The sequence below is a fragment of the Anomaloglossus baeobatrachus genome, chromosome 4 (assembly GCF_048569485.1).
Source record: "Anomaloglossus baeobatrachus isolate aAnoBae1 chromosome 4, aAnoBae1.hap1, whole genome shotgun sequence".
Taxonomy (NCBI): Eukaryota; Metazoa; Chordata; class Amphibia; order Anura; family Aromobatidae; genus Anomaloglossus; species Anomaloglossus baeobatrachus.
Window position 1 is genome coordinate 683,064,236 of NC_134356.1, and position 22,315 is coordinate 683,086,550.

General features: G+C 43.9%; 1 protein-coding gene across 1 annotated transcript in view; it reads right to left on the bottom strand.

Annotated features, from left to right (window-relative positions):
* Window positions 1–2,188: 2,188 nt before the first annotated feature.
* Window positions 2,189–22,315, bottom strand: part of TNFSF12 (TNF superfamily member 12) — a 39,233-nt gene continuing 19,106 nt past the window's right edge. Inside the window, exons 2-7 of the mRNA XM_075346719.1 lie at window positions 17,408–17,443; window positions 16,801–16,882; window positions 12,918–12,986; window positions 8,819–8,851; window positions 8,621–8,745; window positions 2,189–4,366 (exon numbers count right to left, since the gene is read on the bottom strand). Coding sequence (XP_075202834.1) covers window positions 4,115–4,366; window positions 8,621–8,745; window positions 8,819–8,851; window positions 12,918–12,986; window positions 16,801–16,882; window positions 17,408–17,443 — 597 coding nt within the window. The 3' untranslated portion in view covers window positions 2,189–4,114. The remainder of the gene's footprint in view (window positions 4,367–8,620; window positions 8,746–8,818; window positions 8,852–12,917; window positions 12,987–16,800; window positions 16,883–17,407; window positions 17,444–22,315) is intronic.

Sequence of the window (22,315 nt, forward strand, 5' to 3'; positions counted from 1 at the left end):
GAGAAAGAGGGTGTTTTTTATTTTTAAATAAAGTATTTTTCTCTGTCTTTTCTGTTTTTTTTTTTTTACTTACACAATTAGTAATGGGGGGTCGCTACTCATAACCAATCCAGGGCTTCGTAGCAGCTGTGATTTTTGACAATCACAGCTGTCATTCACACCTTATATAACCTCGATTGCCACTGCACCAGGGCAATTGCGATGAGCTGGGCAAAGAGCTGGAATTAGCGCATCTAATGGCTATAACAATTCTGGGGCTGCTATAGGCTGCTATTTTAGGCTGGGGAGGGCTCAATAACTATGGGCCTTGCCAACCTGAGAATATCAGCCACCAGCTGTCTGCTTTAGCTTGGCTGGGTATCAAAATTGGAGGGACCTTATAAAAAACAATGCATGGGGTCCCTTGTATTTTGATACACAACAAAGATAATGCACACAGCTGGGGACTGCAGCCTCCAGTTGTCTGCTTAGTCCGGCGCTCCTGCACTCCCCCCCTCCCCGTGTTTGCTGTAATTATGCTGCGGTTTGTGCAATAAATTTGCCAGTTCATATCAACCAGTGAGTTGCCGCCATTCCTTCTTGTTCGAAGTTCTTTTTTGGATTCTCACCTGTTGGCTGAGCACCACAGAGATCGGCTGGAGGTCCGTGTTCCACGTGAAAACTACAGATCAGTGAGTACACACCTGGGCTTGCAGTGCCTGGCTTTCTTTCCTTTTCAGTATATATTATTCTCCTGCTTTAATCCCCATAATATTCTGACATTGTTTGCAGAAACCAGTCAGATATGCATCCAGGCATCTTCCCCTTACTGTTCCCATTCAGTTTCAACACTTTTCCATCCATTGCAGCATTATTTCCAAGGTCCTTGAGAAAATTATTCAAGTTTCCCATTAATTTGCAATAAATCCATTATTCGGTATGAATACTCCAGTAATTAAAAAAATTTCGGCACGAAGAATCCAAACCCAAATATTTGATTTATTCGTCTGATATAATGCTGATAAAAAAAATAGAAGCATGCAGCTAGATCAATGGAAAAGTAAAAATGGAATTGACAAACAAATTTCTTTCCAAAAAAAGTTTTATTGTGCACAAATAGAAAAACATTTAAAAACTCTCTAAATTTAATACTGCCTCTCCTAAATTTAAACTGACCCGCAGAATAAAGTTTTCATGTCCTTTTTATACCTCATGGTGGGTTCCAAAATCAAACCTCAAAACGCAATGCCAAAAAATGTTTTTTTTCTTCTTCGTCACTCTCAAAAAATCTGATAAAGTTGATAAAACACCCCCAAAAGGTTCTATTTAAAAATAAAAAAAACACATCTCACAAAAAAATTAGTACTTATGTTGACTGGAAAAAAAAAGTTATGGCTTTTGAAATGTGTAGATGAAAAAAAAATTAAAAATTGTGCGCAGAGAATACTTTTCATAGACACAGTAGATATTCTTTATTGTATAACCCCAATAAAATGTCTAAATAATAAGCAAGGCCATAACTTGTCGGAGGCCCTTGTATAAAATATATTTCTATTTGACAGTGATCAGTGTTATATAAATTCAGAGAATATTGGGTTATGACCTGTACAGATAACTGGTGCTCGGGAACACACAGTCCACAAGATTAGTGGGTTTGTGTAAAATCAAAAATTTTTTTTTACAAATAATTCCCTATTTCCTGCATAAATCAAACCTGTAGGCACTTTGTGATCGCCAATGTTCAAATCACATACTGAACCCTGTTATCCTCCAGTAAATTGCACTTTGTCTGAGTAAGGTGCATGCTGTCTCCATAGAGTTCTTGAGTTTGGTCTTCGCAACAAAGAATTTTGGACAATGCCCCATGGCTAGAGTATCAAATAGTAGATCATCGACCCAACCAAGTAGAACCATCTACTTAAAACCCAAAGGATAAGACTAAAACTTTGTTTTTGAGACACCAAACTCATTTTTGGAAGTGTTTAAGGCTTTGTTCAAAACAATCAAGGAAGTCATGGATGCCATAGTCATTGAGAGGCTTGAAGACCCAACCCAAAGACAGGAGAGGAGTACTATATGGTCATGAAGACAGGAGAGGAATGGACTTGTAAATGATCTATCACAACATACAGAGGTCTTCTACTTCACGTGACCAGGAGGATGGACTAATAGTTGACTATGGCATATTGATGCTGTTTGGATTGATGAGTTGTTGTTTTTTTTTCGTAAATCTTATAGACCTCTTCTGATGTGGGTAAGCTTCTAAGTTCTGCTTTATTCATTCAAGAGAGTCATGACTTGCAGACCCAAACTAAGGATGGGAGAGGATGACTGGAGTCCAGTCGATTCATGATGACATGAGGTGTTCTAATTTACATGACCTAGAAGATGTACTAGACTGTCACATATTGATGTTGTTTTGATCGATGGGCTCTTCATTCACAAGTCTTGTAGACATCTAATGTGAGTAGGCTTATAAGTACTGCTTTATTATATCAAAAGAGTCAGGGAAGTCATGGTTTGAAGCAAACTGATCATATGGTTACCATGGTTTGACTGGACTCGACCAGAGTCAGTGTCAACAACACAGAGAGATGTTCAACATTATATGACCTAAAAGATGGACTAGTATTAGACCATGGCATAATTATTTTTTGGGGATCAAAGGACTGTTTCGTTCAGAAATCTTGTACACATCTTCTGATGTTGGTAGCCTCGTACATTCTGCTTTCTATGACCAAGAGACTCTTGGATACCATAATTATTAAGAGGCCTTAAGAAGACCCAAGCTTAAGACGGAAGAGGAACGCCACTATTGTAGTCACTATGCGTTAGTTGGACTCTGGTCAATGATTTACAACAGAGAGATATTCAACAATACATGACCTAGAAGATGGACTAGTAGTAGACTATGGCATAATGATTTTTTGGTATCAGTGGACTGTTTTGTTCACAAATCTTGTACACATCTTCTGATGTTGGTAGTTTCGTACATTCTTTGACCAAAAGTGTCTTGGATACCATAGTCATTAAGAGACCTTAAGAAGGCAGAACCTTAAGACAGGAGAGGAATGCTAATCATGTGGGAACCATGGGTTGGCTGGACTCTGGTCAATTGGCTAACACACTTAAGGGGGCTTTACACGCTGCAATATCGTTAGTGAATTATCGTCGGGGTCACGGTGTTTGTGATGCACATCCGGCTTCATTAACGAGATCGCAGTGTGTGATACCTACGAGCGACCTTAAACGATCGCAAAAGAGGTCAAAATCGTTTGCCTTGGAGAGGTCGTCCTGAAACCAAAAATCGTTGTCTGCTTATTAGCGATGTTGTTCCTCGTTCCTGCGGCAGCATACATCGCTGTGTGTGACACCGCAGGAGCGACGAACATCTCCTTACCTGCCTCCACCGGCAATGCGGAAGGAAGGAGGTGGGTGGTATATTTCGCCCGCTCATCTCCTCCCCTCCGCTTCTATTGGACGCCTGCCGTGTGACGTTTCTGTGACGCCGTACGAACCGCTCCCTTAGAAAGGAGGCGGTTCGCCGGCCAGAATGACATTGCAGGGCAGGTAAGTCCGTGTGACTGGGACTAACGAGGTTGTGCGCCACGAGCAGCAATTTGCTCGTGTCGCACAACCGACGGGGGCGGGTACGATCGCTTGCGATCTCGCTAGCGAGATCGCAGCATGTAAAGTACCCTTTAAAGGTGTTCTACTGTAGATAGTCCAAGATAATGGACTTAGTAGTTGACTATGGCATGTTGATACTTGTTGAATTAGTAGAATGCTTAGTTTACATATCTAATAGACATCTAATCATCTGATGTGAATAGTCCTCTTAGTTCTGTTTTCTGGCCTTTTCTTATCGTAACTATCACAGCTTCCTGATAACAGTAATATTTCCTGTAGATTTTTACTTCTCTTTATTTATGAAGCCTTCGCGGAAAGTTCTTCTTTATTGTTGACTCGGGATTTTCGCCGGTTTGTAATATCACAGTCTTTGTTTGTGGCTTGAAAAGGATCATTTCCATAGTGGTTATGGTTGTACTATTGACCTCTGTAACCTATGGTGTAATAATGGACAATGGTGTGGAAAGTCCTCCTGGTTTCCCTTACCCCACCAAATCAACACCAATCAGTGAACCTGGAAAAGGCCAAAGTAGGTGAGGTAATGGTCTACCCTCAAGCTGACTTTGGGAAGAGTGTTGATGCGGAGGGAGTTGCCAGGACGAAGAATCACAAGCCCGGAAACACTGCAGGTCTTCAGTGTGGGGTCACGGATGCTCGTGGCAGTAGCAGAAAACTCTTGCAAGCAGCGAAATATGAGCTTGCTATCTACAAGTAGATCCAACTTGATGTAGCTGCTTCGGTCCTCATTGAAGTGCACCTTGGAAAGAAGAAGGAAGACATTAAGACCAGTCGAGGGAGAACAGTGTGTGATTTAAGAATAGGTAGACAACGTCGTGAATAAGTTTTTGAAGATACCACTTTAGAGATTATGAGTAGGTTGTAGACCAAAAAGATAAGGCGACTCCTTGAAGACTGTGTATACATACAATCATCACTCGGGATTGAAGATGGGGATTGAAAATGTCGAATAAGATGCACTTCCTCTAAAGAAACCAAGGTGGAAATTGTCTTTTGTTATCTGCCAGCCAGTACAATATTTAACTCCTTTAATTTTTTTTTTCTCTCAGAAAACCACACATTCGTGGTTTATTTTTAACCATGTTCACACTGTCAGCTCACATGGCCTGAATACAGTTACTCAAAACCTCACTTCTCCCCACTCAACCACATCCTCGTAACAAAATCATCTCTTCTCCTTCTCTGTTCTTCTGCCCTAGAGGAGCCCACACACTTTACATGTAATTCAGCCAAAGTCAACATATTGAGATTTAGGGTTCTCCTGAGTCATCGTAACAGCATATATTGGAGATCGGGGGATCAAGCATGTTGGATTTCATGACTAAACCTTAAAGACCAGGCATTGGCTGCCAAAGGGATCTGGAGAAGTCAGAGGAATCTGGAAGGGACCAGATGAAAGAGGTGTATGAAGATGGATGGGTGGAAGAGCAAAATGAGTCTGGATTGGACAGAGATATTTGAAGGATGAAGAGGAGTCTGGACAGGAATTTGGAGAAGACAAAAGCATTTGGAAGGGAAAGAGGAGTCTGGAGGTGACAGAGGAGTAAGGTGGATAGACGTGTCTAGTGAGAACAGTGATGTCTGGAGGTGAGAGAATTCTGGAAGGGAAAGAGAAAGCTGCAGGGGACGGGAATCTCAAGCAGACAGGGGAGTCTGGAGGGGACAATAGAATCTGGGGCAACAGAGAAGTCTGGAGGGGATGAGTGTCTAGCAGGGACAGAGGTGTCTGAAGGGAACAGGGAGGTCTGGAGGAGACATGGGAATCTTGGGGGACTGAGAAATCAATAGGGGTCAAAGGATACTGGAAGGACAGACAAGTCTGACGGGTACAGGGGAGTTTAGGGGGACAGAAGTCTGGAAGGTACGTGTGTCTGGCAAAAACAGAAGTGGCTGAAGGGAATTAGGAAGTCTGGATGTGACATGGGAATCTTGAGGAACAGAGAAATCCGTAAGGGACAAAGGAGACTGGAGAGAAAGAAAAGTTTGGACAGTACAGAGGAGTCTAGGGGTACAGAGTGGGCTGGAGGGGACAGGAAAGTCTGGATGGGAAAGGGGAGTCTAGAAGGTACAGAAAAGTCTGGAGGCCAGAAAAGTTTGGAGAGGCAGAGAAGAATGAAGGGGTAGAGGAGTCTCGATGGGAAAGAAGCGTGTGGAGCGGGAAAAAAGAGTTTGCAGAGGAAAAAGGAGTCTGGAGAGGTCAGAGGGGTCTGCAGAGTAACAGAAGTCTGGAGAGGACAAAGGGGTTTGGAAAGGGACAAAAGGGTCTGAAAGGGGACAAGGGAATCTGGAGGGGATAGTGGAGTCTGGAGAGGATTGGTGAATTTGGAGGGAACCGAGTGGTCTGGAGGCGACGAGAATTTTCGGGGACATGACTTAGGAGGGGATTAAGAAGCCTCAAGAGGACAAAGGTGTCTGTGCTTGGTGCATGGAGTCGGTAGGTGAGAAAGAGGATGTTTAAGAGGATAGAGGAGATAGCGTGGCCTAGAGGTGGACAGGTGAGTATAGAGGGGATGGTGAAGTCAGAGGAGCCTAGTGGGGATAGAGGAGTCTCAAGATGACAGAACAGAGTGGACTGAAGGGGAATAGAGGAGTCATTAGGGGACATAGGAGTCTGGAGGGTTCAAAGGAGTCTGGAGAGGGACAGAGAACTCTGCAGAACGACAGAGGAGTCTGCAGAAGGACAGAGGAGTCTGGAGGGGATAGGAGATTGGAGGAGAGAGATTTATCTGAAGGTAGACAGAGCAATCTAGAGAGGACAGAAGAGTCTGGAGTTGAGAGAGGGATATTGGGACAGGCAAATTTTATTGGGGACAAAGGAGGCTGATGAGAGAGACAAGGTTTAGTAGGGGATTAATTAGTCTTGAGAGAATAGAGGAGTCTGTTGGGAGACGGAAGGATCTGCAGGGGACAGTGAATTTAGAGGAGTCTGGCAGTGATAAAAAAATGTCAAGAAGTCATAGTGGCTTGGGAGAACAGAGAAGTCTGGAGAGAGATAGAGTCTGGAGGGGGACAGAGGAATCTCAAGAAGATAGAGGAGACAGACTGGCATGGAAGGGTGTAGAGTGGTTTGGAGGGGAACACAGAAGCCTAGAGGGAACAGAAAAGTCTAGAGGGGAGATAGGGGTCTGGAGAGGGACAGACGAGTCAGGAGAGGACAGAGGACTCTAAAGAGCAGTCTGCAGTGGGCAGAGAAGTCTGAAGAGCGTAGAAAGGTGTGGAGAGGAACAGAAAAAAGGAGTCTGGAGAGGAAGAGAGGAGTCTGGAGAGGAGGAGAGGAGTCTGGAGAGGAGGAGAGGAGTCTGGAGAGGAGGAGAGGAGTCTGGAGAGGAGGAGAGGAGTCTGGAGAGGAAGAGAGGAGTCTGGAGAGGAAAACAGGAGTCTGGAGAGGAAAACAGGAGTCTGGAGAGGAAAACAGGAGTCTGGAGAGGAAAACAGGAGTCTGGAGAGGAAAACAGGAGTCTGGAGAGGAAAACAGGAGTCTGGAGAGGAACAGAGGAGTTTGGAGAGGAAGAGAGGAGTTTGGAGAGGAAGAGAGGAGTCTGGAGAGGAAGAGAGGAGTCTGGAGAGGAAAAAAGGAGTCTGGAGAGGAAAACAGGAGTCTGGAGAGGAACAGAGGAGTTTGAAGAGAGAAAGGGAAGTCTGGAGGAGACCGTAGAGTCTCGAGGAAATTGAGGAGTTTGGAGGAAACCTATGGGTCTGGAGGAGACACAGGAGTGGTCTGGAGACTGACAGAGTGTTCTCAGGAAGACAGAGTTGCCATGAGGGGAACAAAGGAGTCTGAAGGGGACAGAGGTGTCTCAAAAGGACAGAGGAGACAGACTGTCCTGTAGGGGAGGACAAGAGCCTGAAGAGGGACAGAGGTGACTGCCCGTGGCCAAGTACTTTCTTCACATGTAGTTTATGCCACACTCTCTCTATTAATAACACACAGCCATGCCTGTATGTGGGGAGGGGGAAGTAACGGTCATCCGTATGCCGTAATGGAGGAAGTGCTGACTTCTCTATTACACAATCATGCTGTGGTTCAACAGTATTTCCCTCATTCATGCTATGCAAATAATGCTATGCTATGCAAATAATACTGTAATTCATGACATATTCATCACTCTAGATATCAAATCCCTCCACGATGCCGCACTGTCACACATCCTCAGCGCCCACTTACCTAGAACGTTAGTTGTTTCTTATTATCTGCATGACTCACATATACAGTGCGATTAATTAGGCAGCAATTTACAGACGTGATCATCATTGTCGCCATTGGGGCTCACAATCTAAATTCCTTATCAGTATGTCTTTGGAGTAACTTGGAGGAAACCCATGCAAACTCATGGAGAACATACAAACTCCATGCAGATGTCCTCGAGGGGATTTATTCCAAGACCCCTGCGCTGCAAATCTGCCGTGCAAACCACTGGGCCCTCTAGACTTGTCCCTAACGTCCTATGTTTACGGGGTTTTTCAAAGACAGCAAAAGTTATTTTGTGGGGTTGTATATATGATTTAGTAGCCTACCTAATACAGAGCACTCATAAATGCTGCACCATTCCCATAATATTGACGCCAATTCCCAAATTTCATCCCTGGCATGTCTCCATTGGTTTCAGCACAAGAGTGAGCTTCCTTCCCTTCCTTGTGTCGGCACATGACCAATGATGAACGTAGCTGTTTGGCTCAGTTTAGCTAAGCCAGTCCCCCTCTTTATCAATATAGCCCCCACATCAGAGAAAGGGGCTGGCTTGGCTATGTATACGCCTTACTGGTCCCATGGAAAAAGGGAAGGACGTTTTTTCCTAAGAAAATGGTTTCACAACAATGGTCCTTCCTAGGAGAATAGTTACGGGAGCATGAACTCTAGGTGTTGGGTACAAAATGTGCGGGCACCATGTATGGTGGGAGCAACTATGACAGAAGACACGTAATAGACCACAAAAGTTGAGGACAAGAAGGCCATGGAGTAGTGAAGAATCCGAGATGTACAGACCCGTCTCACCTGGCAATACAAATAGAACAATCCCTTGACGTTGACTACAAACTCCCCCCTTCCATCATCATATTTGACCGGACTGGTAGAATTGCGTTGAACTTCCGTCCAGTGCAGGATGGTGCCATTATCATCTGCCAAAGAAGAAGGCCATCAGCTCATGTCACACAATGGAAAGGGGGGTAAAGACATCTGTCACCAGCTTACCGGCATTCATATGTATGGCTCTCTGCAATTTAACTGCAAAACACAAAAACGACCATTAAGGAAAGCAAAAATCCATCCTGAGAACACTTACGTTCTTTGCCCCGTTCACACCCAATCCTTCAAAGGGTTTCTGGACTACAAGAGCTAAAAGAATATTTGTATTCGAGAATGTTTCTCCAATACTTGGATACGACTCTTCACTACTGGACGAGCTCAAAATTATGGTCCAGATTGACTTGAAGTCTTCTTTGGCTATCCATTCTACCACGTCAGAAAGGTCTTATATTGAGATGACCTAAGCTACGACTCTCTGGGAGGTAAAGATTAGTAGACTGTAGCCATCAACAGCATCAAAAAAGATAGATGACTGCTGCTATGGCCATCGGTTGGGTGGCAAGACCAGCTCTGGCAAAAATATGGGCATCAGCTGGCTGGCAAGTCCAGCTCTTACCCTCCCCCCCCAAAAAAAACAGTCTTTGCTAGTCATTGGCAATTACAGATAAATGCCCTTAAATTTGACACCTGGATTACACCAAAGCAATTCTCCATTTTGGTCCATAGAGAAGGATCAGTTTCGGAGCTCGGTGTCCACTGTTGTGGATTTCGGTGGTAGCCCAATAGGTTTTGTTTTCAGTCATACTCTTTTGTAGACCGTCCATGATTACTGTCATGGCCGAAAGTGTTTGCACCCTTAAAATTGTTCCAGAAAATGAAGTATTTCTCCCAGAAAATTATTGCAACTACACATGTACGATTATACACATGTTTATATGTTTTGTAGGTATTGGGACAATACAAAACCCCCAGAGAATAAATGGTAAAGTGTACATCATTTTCCACAAAGCCAGAAAAATGGACCACACAACATTTTTGGCACCTTTGTAAAATTGTGAGTAAACAACTTTGTTTCCAGCCCGTGATGCTCATTAACATTCACCAGTGAGAAGTAACAGGTGCGGGCAATATGAAAATCACATCTGAAACCAGATAAAAAGGGGAGAAGTTGACTCAATCTTTGAATTGTGTGTCTGTGTGTGCCACACTAAGCATGGAGAACAGAAAAAGGAGAAGAGAACAGTCTGAGGTCTTGAGAACCAAAATTGTTGAAAAATATCAACAATCTCAAGGTTACAAGTCCATCTCCAGAGATCTTGATGTTCCTTTGTCCTTGGTGCGCAACATAGTCAAGAAGTTTACAAACTATGCCAGTGTAGCTAATTTTCTTAGACATGGATGGCAGATAAAAATTGATGAACGTTTTGAATGCAGGATAGTCTAGTTGATAGATAAGCCCAAATCAAGTTCCAAAGAAATTTAAGCAGTCCTGCAGGCATAGGGGCATCAGTGTTAGCAATAGCTATCTGTCCTCATATAAATGAAGGGAAACGCTATGGAGGAGACCCAGGAGGACCCCACTGCTGACACAGAGACAGGAAAAGGCCAAAATGTACGTGAGTAACCAAAATCCTTCTGGGAAAGCATCTTGTGGACAGATGAGACCAAGATGGAGCTTTTTGGTAAAGTGCATCACTCTACTGTTTACCGAAAATCGAATGAGGCCTACAAAGTAAAGAAAACAGCACCTACACTCACACATGATGGAGATCAGAGATGTTTTGGGGTTGTTTTGCTGCCTCTGGCACTGGATGTCTTGACTTTGTGCAAGACATTATGAAATCTGCAGATTACCAAAGGATTCTGTGTGGCAATGTAGAGCCCAGTGTCAGAAAGCTGGGGGTGCATGTCCTAGGTCAGGGGTCTTCCAGCAGGACAATGACCACAAACACGTCAATAAGCCTCAGAAATGGATGGAAACAAAGCACTGGAGAGTTCTGAAATGGCAGCAATGAGTCCAGATCTAAACCCCATTGACCCCTGTGGAGAGATCTGAAAATTGCTGTTGGGAGAAGAGAAGTGGAAGAGAAGTGGAAGAGAAGTGGAAGAGAAGAGGAAGAGAAGAGGAAGAGAAGAGGGAGAGAAGAGGGAGCGAAGAGGGAGAGAAGAGGGAGAGAAGAGGGAGAGAAGAGGGAGAGAAGAGGAAGAGAAGAGGGAGAGAAGAGGAAGAGAAGAGGAAGAGAAGAGAAGTGGGAGAGAAGTGGGAGAGAAGAGGAAGAGAAGAGGAAGAGAAGAGGAAGAGAATAGGAAGAGGAAGAGAAGAGGAAAAGAGGAAGAGAAGTGGGAGAGAAGTGGGAGAGAAGAGGAAGAGAATAGGAAGAGGAAGAGAAGTGGAAGAGAATAGGAAGAGGAAGAGAAGAGGAAGAGAAGAGGAAGAGAAGAGGAAGAGAAGAGGAAGAGAAGTGGGAGAGAAGAGGGAGAGAAGAGGGAGAGAAGAGGGAGAGAAGAGGGAGAGAAGAGGGAGAGAAGTGGGAGAGAAGAGGAAGAGAAGAGGAAGAGAATAGGAAGAGGAAGAGAAGTGGAAGAGAATAGGAAGAGGAAGAGAAGAGGAAAAGAAGAGGAAGAGGAAGAGAAGTGGGAGAGAAGAGGAAGAGAAGAGGGAGAGAAGAGGGAGAGAAGTGGAAGAGAAGTGGAAGAGAGGTGGAAGAGACGTGGAATAGAAGAGGAAAAGGAAGAGAAGAGGAAGAGAAGAGGGAGAGAAGAGGAAGAGAAGAGGAAAAGGAAGAGAAGAGGGATAGAAGAGGGATAGAAGAGGGATAGAAGAGGGAGAGAAGAGGGAGAGAAGTGGAAGAGAAGAGGAAGAGAAGTGGAAGAGAAGTGGAAGAGAATAGGAAGAGGAAGAGAAGAGGAAAAGAGGAAGAGAAGTGGGAGAGAAGTGGGAGAGAAGAGGAAGAGAAGAGGAAGAGAAGAGGAAGAGAATAGGAAGAGGAAGAGAAGAGGAAAAGAGGAAGAGAAGTGGGAGAGAAGTGGGAGAGAAGAGGAAGAGAATAGGAAGAGGAAGAGAAGTGGAAGAGAATAGGAAGAGGAAGAGAAGAGGAAGAGAAGAGGAAGAGAAGAGGAAGAGAAGTGGGAGAGAAGAGGGAGAGAAGAGGGAGAGAAGAGGGAGAGAAGAGGGAGAGAAGAGGGAGAGAAGAGGGAGAGAAGAGGGAGAGAAGTGGGAGAGAAGAGGAAGAGAAGAGGAAGAGAATAGGAAGAGGAAGAGAAGTGGAAGAGAATAGGAAGAGGAAGAGAAGAGGAAAAGAAGAGGAAGAGGAAGAGAAGTGGGAGAGAAGAGGAAGAGAAGAGGGAGAGAAGAGGGAGAGAAGAGGGAGAGAAGTGGAAGAGAAGTGGAAGAGAGGTGGAAGAGACGTGGAATAGAAGAGGAAAAGGAAGAGAAGAGGAAGAGAAGAGGGAGAGAAGAGGAAGAGAAGAGGAAAAGGAAGAGAAGAGGGATAGAAGAGGGATAGAAGAGGGATAGAAGAGGGAGAGAAGAGGGAGAGAAGTGGAAGAGAAGAGGAAGAGAAGTGGAAGAGAAGTGGAAGAGAAGACGCCTTCAGATATGAGACCTGGAGATGTTTATAAAGAAGAGTCTGAGATTCCAGGTGAGTGGAGGAAGAAGCTTGATGACGGTTATAGGGGGCGACTGATGGAAGTTATTTATTCCAAAGGGTAAAGGGGGCAGCCAAATCTTAAGCTGAGGGTAACAACAATTTTTTCCGGCTTCTTTTTGGTGTTCTGCGTGAAATTGTGTCCAATTTGCCTTTTTTCTCTTCTGTTTTGTTTGTGTTTTTCCAATACTCACAAATGAAATAAACCTGTGTATAAGAAAACGTGTGTCATTGCCAGAATTTTCTGAGAGAAACACTTAGTATTCTGAAAAAAAATGTCATGGGTGCCAACACTTTCGCTCATAACTGTATTTCGCGCACTTTGGTCATTGTCTGTTGCCCTTTCAAAAGCACAGAGTGTTTTTCCACCCTGCCCTGTGTAAACCGCGCACATTGTTATGTGTGAAAAGTGTCTTGAGACCCGAACACAATCTTCCCTATGTAACATGAGTGTCGCGGTGCTTTCCCCGGCGCGGTGCTCTTTCCCTTCTTGCCTCTTGAACGACAGTGGAGGACTTAGACCAGAACATTTCCCGTCTTTGAAGCCGTTTTGTCCCGTCCGCTCATTATTGGCCTTGACCTGAAAACGTAAGCGATTAAGACCTCTGAAGCATTACCTTCATAATGAGCCGCGGTCACTGCGGAGGATTTACGATTGTTTTGTTTGTTCTTTCTGTTCCCATTGGCTGGAAAAAAAATGTGAATACTTAATATAAAAATTATATTGAGCTCACAAAAAAGCTCCACTTTTTGTGTAACGTAATAAATCTCCAGTTTTTGGGTAAAATAATAAATCTCCACTTTTTGGGTGATACAATAAAGCTCCACTTTTTGGGTGATACAATAAAGCTCCACTTTTTGGGTAACACAATAAATGTCACTAGTGTGTCACAGGTGACAGACAGTCCTGTGGTGTCTGGCTGTAGAAGGTCACAGCATTTGGCTGCGCAAACTGCTCCCTGACCTTCTGTTCTAACTGCTTGTTTTTTTATCCCTTTCTCCTTAGGACCCTGTGGAGTTCCACAGCCTGTCAGCTGCTGTTCATCAGCACTTCCCTTGTGTCTATAAATACAGTACCTTCACATGGCTCTTGCACTTCCTCTCCGAGTCATCTGGATAAGTTGTTCTTGTTTTCCCTTGTTTGTTATCCCTTTCTGTCTTTTAGCGCTTAGTGGGGATGACTAAGCGCTCATCCCATCTGTTCCCTACATAGGGCCCAGATCGAATCCGCCTAGGACCAGCTCGGTGCATAGGTGTGGAACCTTTCTAGGGTGGTGAGGGACCTCAGGGCCCAGCGGTAGACTTGGTCATGGGGTCACCATCTTCCTATCCCTAGCTGCAGGGTTTCCCTTCCCATTTGCTTGTTACTTCCCTGCATCTAACGTGACAATAAAGCTCCACTTTTTTGGATAACACAATAAAGCTCCACTTTTTGGGTAACTTACAGTGCCTTGCGAAAGTATTCAGCCCCTTGAATTTTTCAACCTTTTCCCACATTTCAGGCTTCAAACATAAAGATAAAAATGTTAATGTTCTGGTGAAGAATCAACAAAAAGTGACACAATTGTGAAGAGGAAGGAAATTTATTGCAAACTAGCTGTAGCACCCAGCATTGCCCAGGATAGTAACTGTCTCTCTCTCCCAGTCTCTGTCTGTCTGTGTCTGAATCAGTCTCTCTCTATCTATCTCTGTCTGTCTGTCTCTCTCTGTGTCTCTCTATCTCTTTCCCTGTCTGTCTCTTTGCCCGTCTGTCTCTTTGCCCGTCTGTCTCTTTTGCAGGTCTGTCTTTGTCTGTCTCTCTGTCTCTTTTTCTGCCTATCTCTTTCCCTGACTGCCTGTCTCTCTCTGTCTCTTTCCCCCTCTGTCTCTTTCCCCGTCTGTCTTTCCCTGTCTGCCTGTTTCTGTCTCTCTGCCCGTCTGTCTCTTTGCCCGTCTGTCTGTTTGCCCGTCTGTCTCTTTCCCTGTCTGTCTCTTTGTCTGTTTTTGTCTGTCTCTCTCTTTCCCGGTCTGTCTATGCCTGTCTCTTTCCCTGTCTGTGTCTGTCTGTCTCTTTCTGTCTGTCTCTATCCGTCTCCCCACTGATATCATATCACCTCACACATAAGCTTCTTATACTATGAATGTCTTTCGTTCCTTTAGCAACCAATCATAGCTGCTAATAATAACCTGTGGCTTCCAGCTCCATTGACTCTAATGGAGCCAGAATTTTTTGGAGAGTAACTGTAAAGCGCAGGGTTAAATTTTCCAGTCAAAACATAGTCTGTGACGTTCCCTGAGTCACATGAGGGGCCTGTGCAAAATTTCGTGATTATAAATGCGACGGTGTGGATTCCTTTAGCGGACACACACACATGCATACACACACACACACACACACACACACACATACACAGACACACACACACACACACATATACATACACACACATACATACACACACATACACACACACACATATACATACACACACATACATACACACACATACATACACACACACACATATACATACACACACATACATACACACACATACATACATACACACACACACACATACACATACACACACACATACACACACACATATACATACACACACATACATACACACACATACATACACACATACATACACACATACATACACACACATATACATACACATAGATACATACACACACATACATACACATATACACATACACTCAGTTTTATATATTAGATTTTAAACTTTTATATAAAATAAATAACTGAAAATTGTGGCGTGCAATATTATTCATCCCCTGTAAGTGAATCCTTTGTAGCGCCCCCTTTTGCTGCGATTACAGCTGCAGTCGCTTGGGGTATGTGTCTATCAGTTTTGCACATGGAGAGGTGAAATTCTCACCCATTCTTCCTTTGTAAACAGCTGGAGCTGAATGAGGTTGGATGGAGGCGTTTGTGAACAGCAGTTTTCAGCTCTTTCCACAGATTCTCGATTGGGTTCAGGTCTGGGCTGTGACTTGGCCATTCTAACACCTGGATACGGTTATTTGTGATCCATTCCATTGTAGATTTTGCTTTATGTTTGGGATCATTGTCTTGTTGGAAGACAAATCTCCGTCCCAGTCTCAGGTCTTTTCCAGACTCCAACAGGTTTTCTTCAAGAATGGTCCTGTATTTGGCTCCATCCATCTTCCCATCAATTTTAACCATCTTCCTTGTCCCTGCTGAAGAAAAGCAGGCCTAAACCATGATGCTGCCACCACCATGTTTGACAGTGGGGATGGTGTGTTCAGGGTGATGAGCTGTGTTGCTTTTATCGTTTGGCATTGTGCCCAAATAGTGTGATTTTGGTTTCCTCTGAGCAGAGCCCCTTCTTCCACATGTTTGGTGTCTCCAGGTGGCTTGTGGGAAACTTTAAACAATACTCTTTATGGATATCTCTGAGAAATGGCTTCTTCTTGCCACTCTTCCATAAAGGCCAGATTTGTGCAGTGTAGACTGATTGTTGTGCTATGGACAGACTCTCCCACCTCAGCTGTAGATCTCTGCAGATCATCCAGAGGGATCATGGGCCTCTTGGCTGCATCTCTGATCAGTCTTCTCCTTGTGTGAGATGATAGTTTGGATGAACGGCCGGGTCTTGGTAGATTTGCAGTGGTATGATCCTCCTTCCATTTCTATATGATCGCTTGCACAGGGCTTCTTGTTTTTAAAGTTATGGAAATCTTTTTGTAACCAAATCCGGCTTTAAACTTCTCCACAACAGTATCACGGACCTGCCTGTTGTGTTCCTTGGTCTTCATGATGCTCTCTGCGCTTTACACAGAACCCTGAGACTATCACAGAGCAGGGGCATTATACGGAGACTTGATCACACACAGGGGCTTATATTTATCATCATCAGTCATTTAGGACAACATTGCATCATTCAGAGATCCTCAATGAACTTCAGGAGTGAGTTTCCTGCACTGAAAGTAACAGGGGGTGAATAATATTGCACGCGACAATTTTCAGTTTATTCTTTCTTATAAAAGTATAAAATAAGCAATAAATATCGTTCATCTTCACAATTGTGTCACTTGTTGTTGATTCTTCACCAGAACATTAACATTTTTATTATTATGTTTGAAGCCTGAAATGTGAGAAAAGGTTGAAAAATTCAAGGGGGCTGAATACTTTCGCAAGGCACTATACATAAAAGCTCCATTTTTTTTGGATAACACAATTAAGCTCCAATTTTTGGGTAATTTATAGTTGAGCTCAACTTTTTTTTTAGGGATCATCTACAGTATAGCCCCTGTTTGTGGACAATTTGCAGTGAAGCTTAACTTTTTGGGTAATGGCACATTTTATTTTTGTAGGAAAATTCAGTGAACTTGAGCTTTTCGGGCCTCTCACAGTGAAGCGCCACCAACTGGAAAAAATCCATCGAAGTTCCATTTTTTTTTTTTTAACAACTAAAAAGGACTCTAATCTTGTTGCACATTATACAGTGAAGCTCCGTCATTTACCGGAACGTCTGTGGCGGCTCCGATCCTCCGTCAGCTTCTGATACAGAAGTTGATGTTTTTCCCAGATATTCTGATAATAAATCTGAAAAAAACAATAGATTTAGTTAATTAGTAGGTTCGAATCCATCTTGAATATTGGTCACATCGACCAAAGCTTTTTGTTTCGACCATCCGAAAAACATCATGAAGAAATCCATTTTTGGTAATCCGGTACCGGGAGGAGGGGGATGCAGCTGCAGCTCATCTTTATCTGAGAGCAGAAGACGCAATGCACACAACATAGAATCGCCGGCCCGGTAAGCAAGTATGGAAAGAGTAAGAAAGAGGGAAGGAAATAATGTCTGCATCCTTAGGAAACATCTGACTTTTGGAAATCCCTCGGATCTGCTCGTTCTACAAGTTTTATGAGAACCATAACTTTTTCTTGTTTCTCCGCACAAGGGCATATTCAGAAAACGATCCTGCCCTCGAGATCACGTATTGTGCGACCAGCGAAGCAGATAGAGGCCCTTTGTCCCGGTGCCAGACCCGTGAATGGCACTATTCTTATCTGCCAGCGCAAGAATGACCGGGGTCACGGGAAGAATTCATGCAGAGTGACTCTTACCTGGGTGTCGGCCCGCGGCTCTCGCAGGGGATTAACCTACAGTACAAGCAAAGGGGAGATATGTGTAAGACTCACATTGTGTTATGCTCCAGTTACATCCAAAGCTGCATTTAGATTTCTACTGACACCAATACAATCATTATAACTATTTGTATACTTAGGGAGGGAGCTCACTACATACAGATTTATACAGCCGCCACTAGAGGGAGCTCACTACATACAGATTTATACAGCCACCACTAGAGGGAGCTCACTACATATAGATTTATACAGCCACCACTAGAGGGAGCTCACTATATACAGATTTATACAGCAACCACTAGAGGGAGCTCACTACATACAGATTTATACAGCCACCACTAGAGGGAGCTCACTACATACAGATTTATACAGCCATCACTAGAGGGAGCTCACTACATACAGATTTATACAGCCACCACTAGAGGAGCTCACTACATACAGATTTATACAGCCACCACTAGAGGGAGCTCACTACATACAGATTTATACAGCCATCACTAGAGGGAGATCACTACACACAGATTTATACAGCCACCACTAGAGGGAGCTCACTGCATACAGATTTATACAGTCACCACTAGAGGGAGCTCACTACATACAGATTTATACAGCCACCACTAGAGGGAGCTCACTACATACAGATTTATACAGCCATCACTAGAGGGAGCTCACTACATACAGATTTATACAGCCACCACTAGAGGGAGCTCACTACATACAGATTTATACAGCCATCACTAGAGGGAGCTCACTACATACAGATTTATACAGCCACCACTAGAGGGAGCTCACTACATACAGATTTATACAGCCATCACTAGAGGGAGCTCACTACATACAGATTTATACAGCCACAACTAGAGGAGCTCACTACATACAGATTTATACAGCCACCACTAGAGAGAGCTCACTACATACAGATTTATACAGCCACCACTAGAGGGAGCTCACTACAGACAGATTTATACAGCCACCACTAGAGGGAGCTCACTACATACAGATTTATACAGCCACCACTAGAGGGAGCTCACTACATACAGATTTATACAGCCATCACTAGAGGGAGCTCACTACAGACAGATTTATACAGCCATCACTAGAGGGAGCTCACTACAGACAGATTTATACAGCCACCACTAGAGGGAGCTCACTACATACAGATTTATACAGCCATCACTAGAGGGAGATCACTACAGACAGATTTATACAGCCACCACTAGAGGGAGCTCACTACATACAGATTTATACAGCCACCACTAGAGGGAGCTCACTACATACAGATTTATACAGCTATCACTAGAGGGAGCTCACTACATACAGATTTATACAGCCACCACTAGAGGAGCTCACTACATACAGATTTATACAGCCACCACTAGAGGGAGCTCACTACATACAGATTTATACAGCCATCACTAGAGGGAGCTCACTACACACAGATTTATACAGCCACCACTAGAGGGAGCTCACTGCATACAGATTTATACAGTCACCACTAGAGGGAGCTCACTACATACAGATTTATACAGCCACCACTAGAGGGAGCTCACTACATACAGATTTATACAGCCACCACTAGAGAGAGCTCACTACATACAGATTTATACAGCCACCACTAGAGGGAGCTCTCTACATACAGATTTATACAGCCACCACTAGAGGGAGCTCACTACATACAGATTTATACAGACACCACTAGAGGGAGCTCACTACATACAGATTTATACAGACACCACTAGAGGGAGCTCACTACATACAGATTTATACAGCCACCACTAGAGGGAGCTCACTACATACAGATTTATACAGCCACCACTAGAGGCAGCTCACTACATACAGATTTATACAGACACCACTAGAGGGAGCTCACTACATACAGATTTATACAGACACCACTAGAGGCAGCTCACTACATACAGATTTATACAGCCACCACTAGAGGGAGCTCACTACATACAGATTTATACAGACACCACTAGAGGGAGCTCACTACATACAGATTTATACAGACACCACTAGAGGGAGCTCACTACATACAGATTTATACAGACACCACTAGAGGGAGCTCACTACATACAGATTTATACAGACACCACTAGAGGGAGCTCACTACATACAGATTTATACAGACACCACTAGAGGGAGCTCACTACATACAGATTTATACAGACACCACTAGAGGGAGCTCACTACATACAGATTTATACAGCCACCACTAGAGAGAGCTCACTACATACAGATTTATACAGCCACCACTAGAGGGAGCTCACTACATACAGATTTATACAGACACCACTAGAGGGAGCTCACTACATACAGATTTATACAGCCACCACTAGAGAGAGCTCACTACATACAGATTTATACAGCCACCACTAGAGGGAGCTCACTACATACAGATTTATACATCCACCACTAGAGGGAGCTCACTACATACAGATTATACAGCCACCACTAGAGGGAGCTCACTACATACAGATTTATACAGCCACCACTAGAGGGAGCTCACTACATACAGATTTATACAGCCACCACTAGGGGGAGCTCACTACATAGAGATTTATACAGACACCACTAGAGGGAGCTCACTACATATAGATTTATACAGTCACCACTAGAGGGAGCTCACTACATTCAGATTTATACAGCCACCACTAGAGGGAGCTCACTACATACAGATTTATACAGCCACCACTAGAGGGAGCTCACTACATACAGATTTATACAGCCACCACTAGAGGGAGCTCACTACATACAGATTTATACAGCCACCACTAGAGGGAGCTCACTACATACAGATTTATACAGCCACCACTAGAGGGAGCTCACTACATACAGATTTATACAGCCACCACTAGAGGGAGCTCACTACATACAGATTTATACAGCCACCACTAGAGGGAGATCACTACATACAGATTTATACATCCACCACTAGAGGGAGCTCACTACATACAGATTTATACAGCCACCACTAGAGGGAGCTCACTACATACAGATATATACAGTCATCACTAGAGGAAGCTCACTACATACAGATTTATACAGCCACCACTAGAGGGACCTCACTACATACAGATTTATACAGCCACCACTAGAGGGAGCTCACTACATACAGATTTATACAGCCACCACTAGAGGGAGCTCTTTCCATACAGATTTATACATCCACCACTAGAGGGAGCTCACTACATACAGATTTATACAGCCACCACTAGAGGGAGCTCACTACATACAGATTTATACAGCCACCACTAGAGGGAGATCACTACATACAGATTTATACATCCACCACTAGAGGGAGCTCACTACATACAGATTTATACAGCCACCACTAGAGGGAGCTCACTACATACAGATTTATACAGTCATCACTAGAGGAAGCTCACTACATACAGATTTATACAGCCACCACTAGAGGGACCTCACTACATACAGATTTATACAGCCACCACTAGAGGGAGCTCACTACATACAGATTTATACAGCCACCACTAGAGGGAGCTCTTTCCATACAGATTTATACAGCCACCACTAGAGGGAGCTCACTACATACAGATTTATACAGCCACCACTAGAGGGAGCTCACTACATACAGATTATACAGCCACCACTAGAGGGAGCTCACTACATACAGATTATACAGCCTCCACTAGAGGGAGCTCACTACATACAGATTTATACAGCTACCACTAGTGGGAGCTCACTACATACAGATGTATACAGCCACCACTAGAGGGAGCTCACTACATACAGATTTATACAGTCATCACTAGAGGAAGCTCACTAAATACAGATTTATCCAGCTACCACTAGAGGGAGCTCACTACATACAGATTTATACAGCCACCACTAGAGGGAGCTCACTACATACAGATTTATACAGTCACCACTAGAGGGAGCTCACTACATACAGATTATACAGCCTCCACTAGAGGGAGCTCACTACACACAGATTTATACAGCCACCACTAGAGGGAGCTCACTGCATACAGATTTATACAGTCACCACTAGAGGGAGCTCACTACATACAGATTTATACAGCCACCACTAGAGGGAGCTCACTACATACAGATTTATACAGCCATCACTAGAGGGAGCTCACTACATACAGATTTATACAGCCACCACTAGAGGGAGCTCACTACATACAGATTTATACAGCCATCACTAGAGGGAGCTCACTACATACAGATTTATACAGCCACCACTAGAGGGAGCTCACTACATACAGATTTATACAGCCATCACTAGAGGGAGCTCACTACATACAGATTTATACAGCCACCACTAGAGGAGCTCACTACATACAGATTTATACAGCCACCACTAGAGGGAGCTCACTACATACAGATTTATACAGCCACCACTAGAGGGAGCTCACTACAGACAGATTTATACAGCCACCACTAGAGGGAGCTCACTACATACAGATTTATACAGCCACCACTAGAGGGAGCTCACTACATACAGATTTATACAGCCATCACTAGAGGGAGCTCACTACAGACAGATTTATACAGCCATCACTAGAGGGAGCTCACTACAGACAGATTTATACAGCCACCACTAGAGGGAGCTCACTACATACAGATTTATACAGCCATCACTAGAGGGAGCTCACTACAGACAGATTTATACAGCCACCACTAGAGGGAGCTCACTACATACAGATTTATACAGCCACCACTAGAGGGAGCTCACTACATACAGATTTATACAGCCATCACTAGAGGGAGCTCACTACATACAGATTTATACAGCCACCACTAGAGGAGCTCACTACATACAGATTTATACAGCCACCACTAGAGGGAGCTCACTACATACAGATTTATACAGCCATCACTAGAGGGAGCTCACTACACACAGATTTATACAGCCAC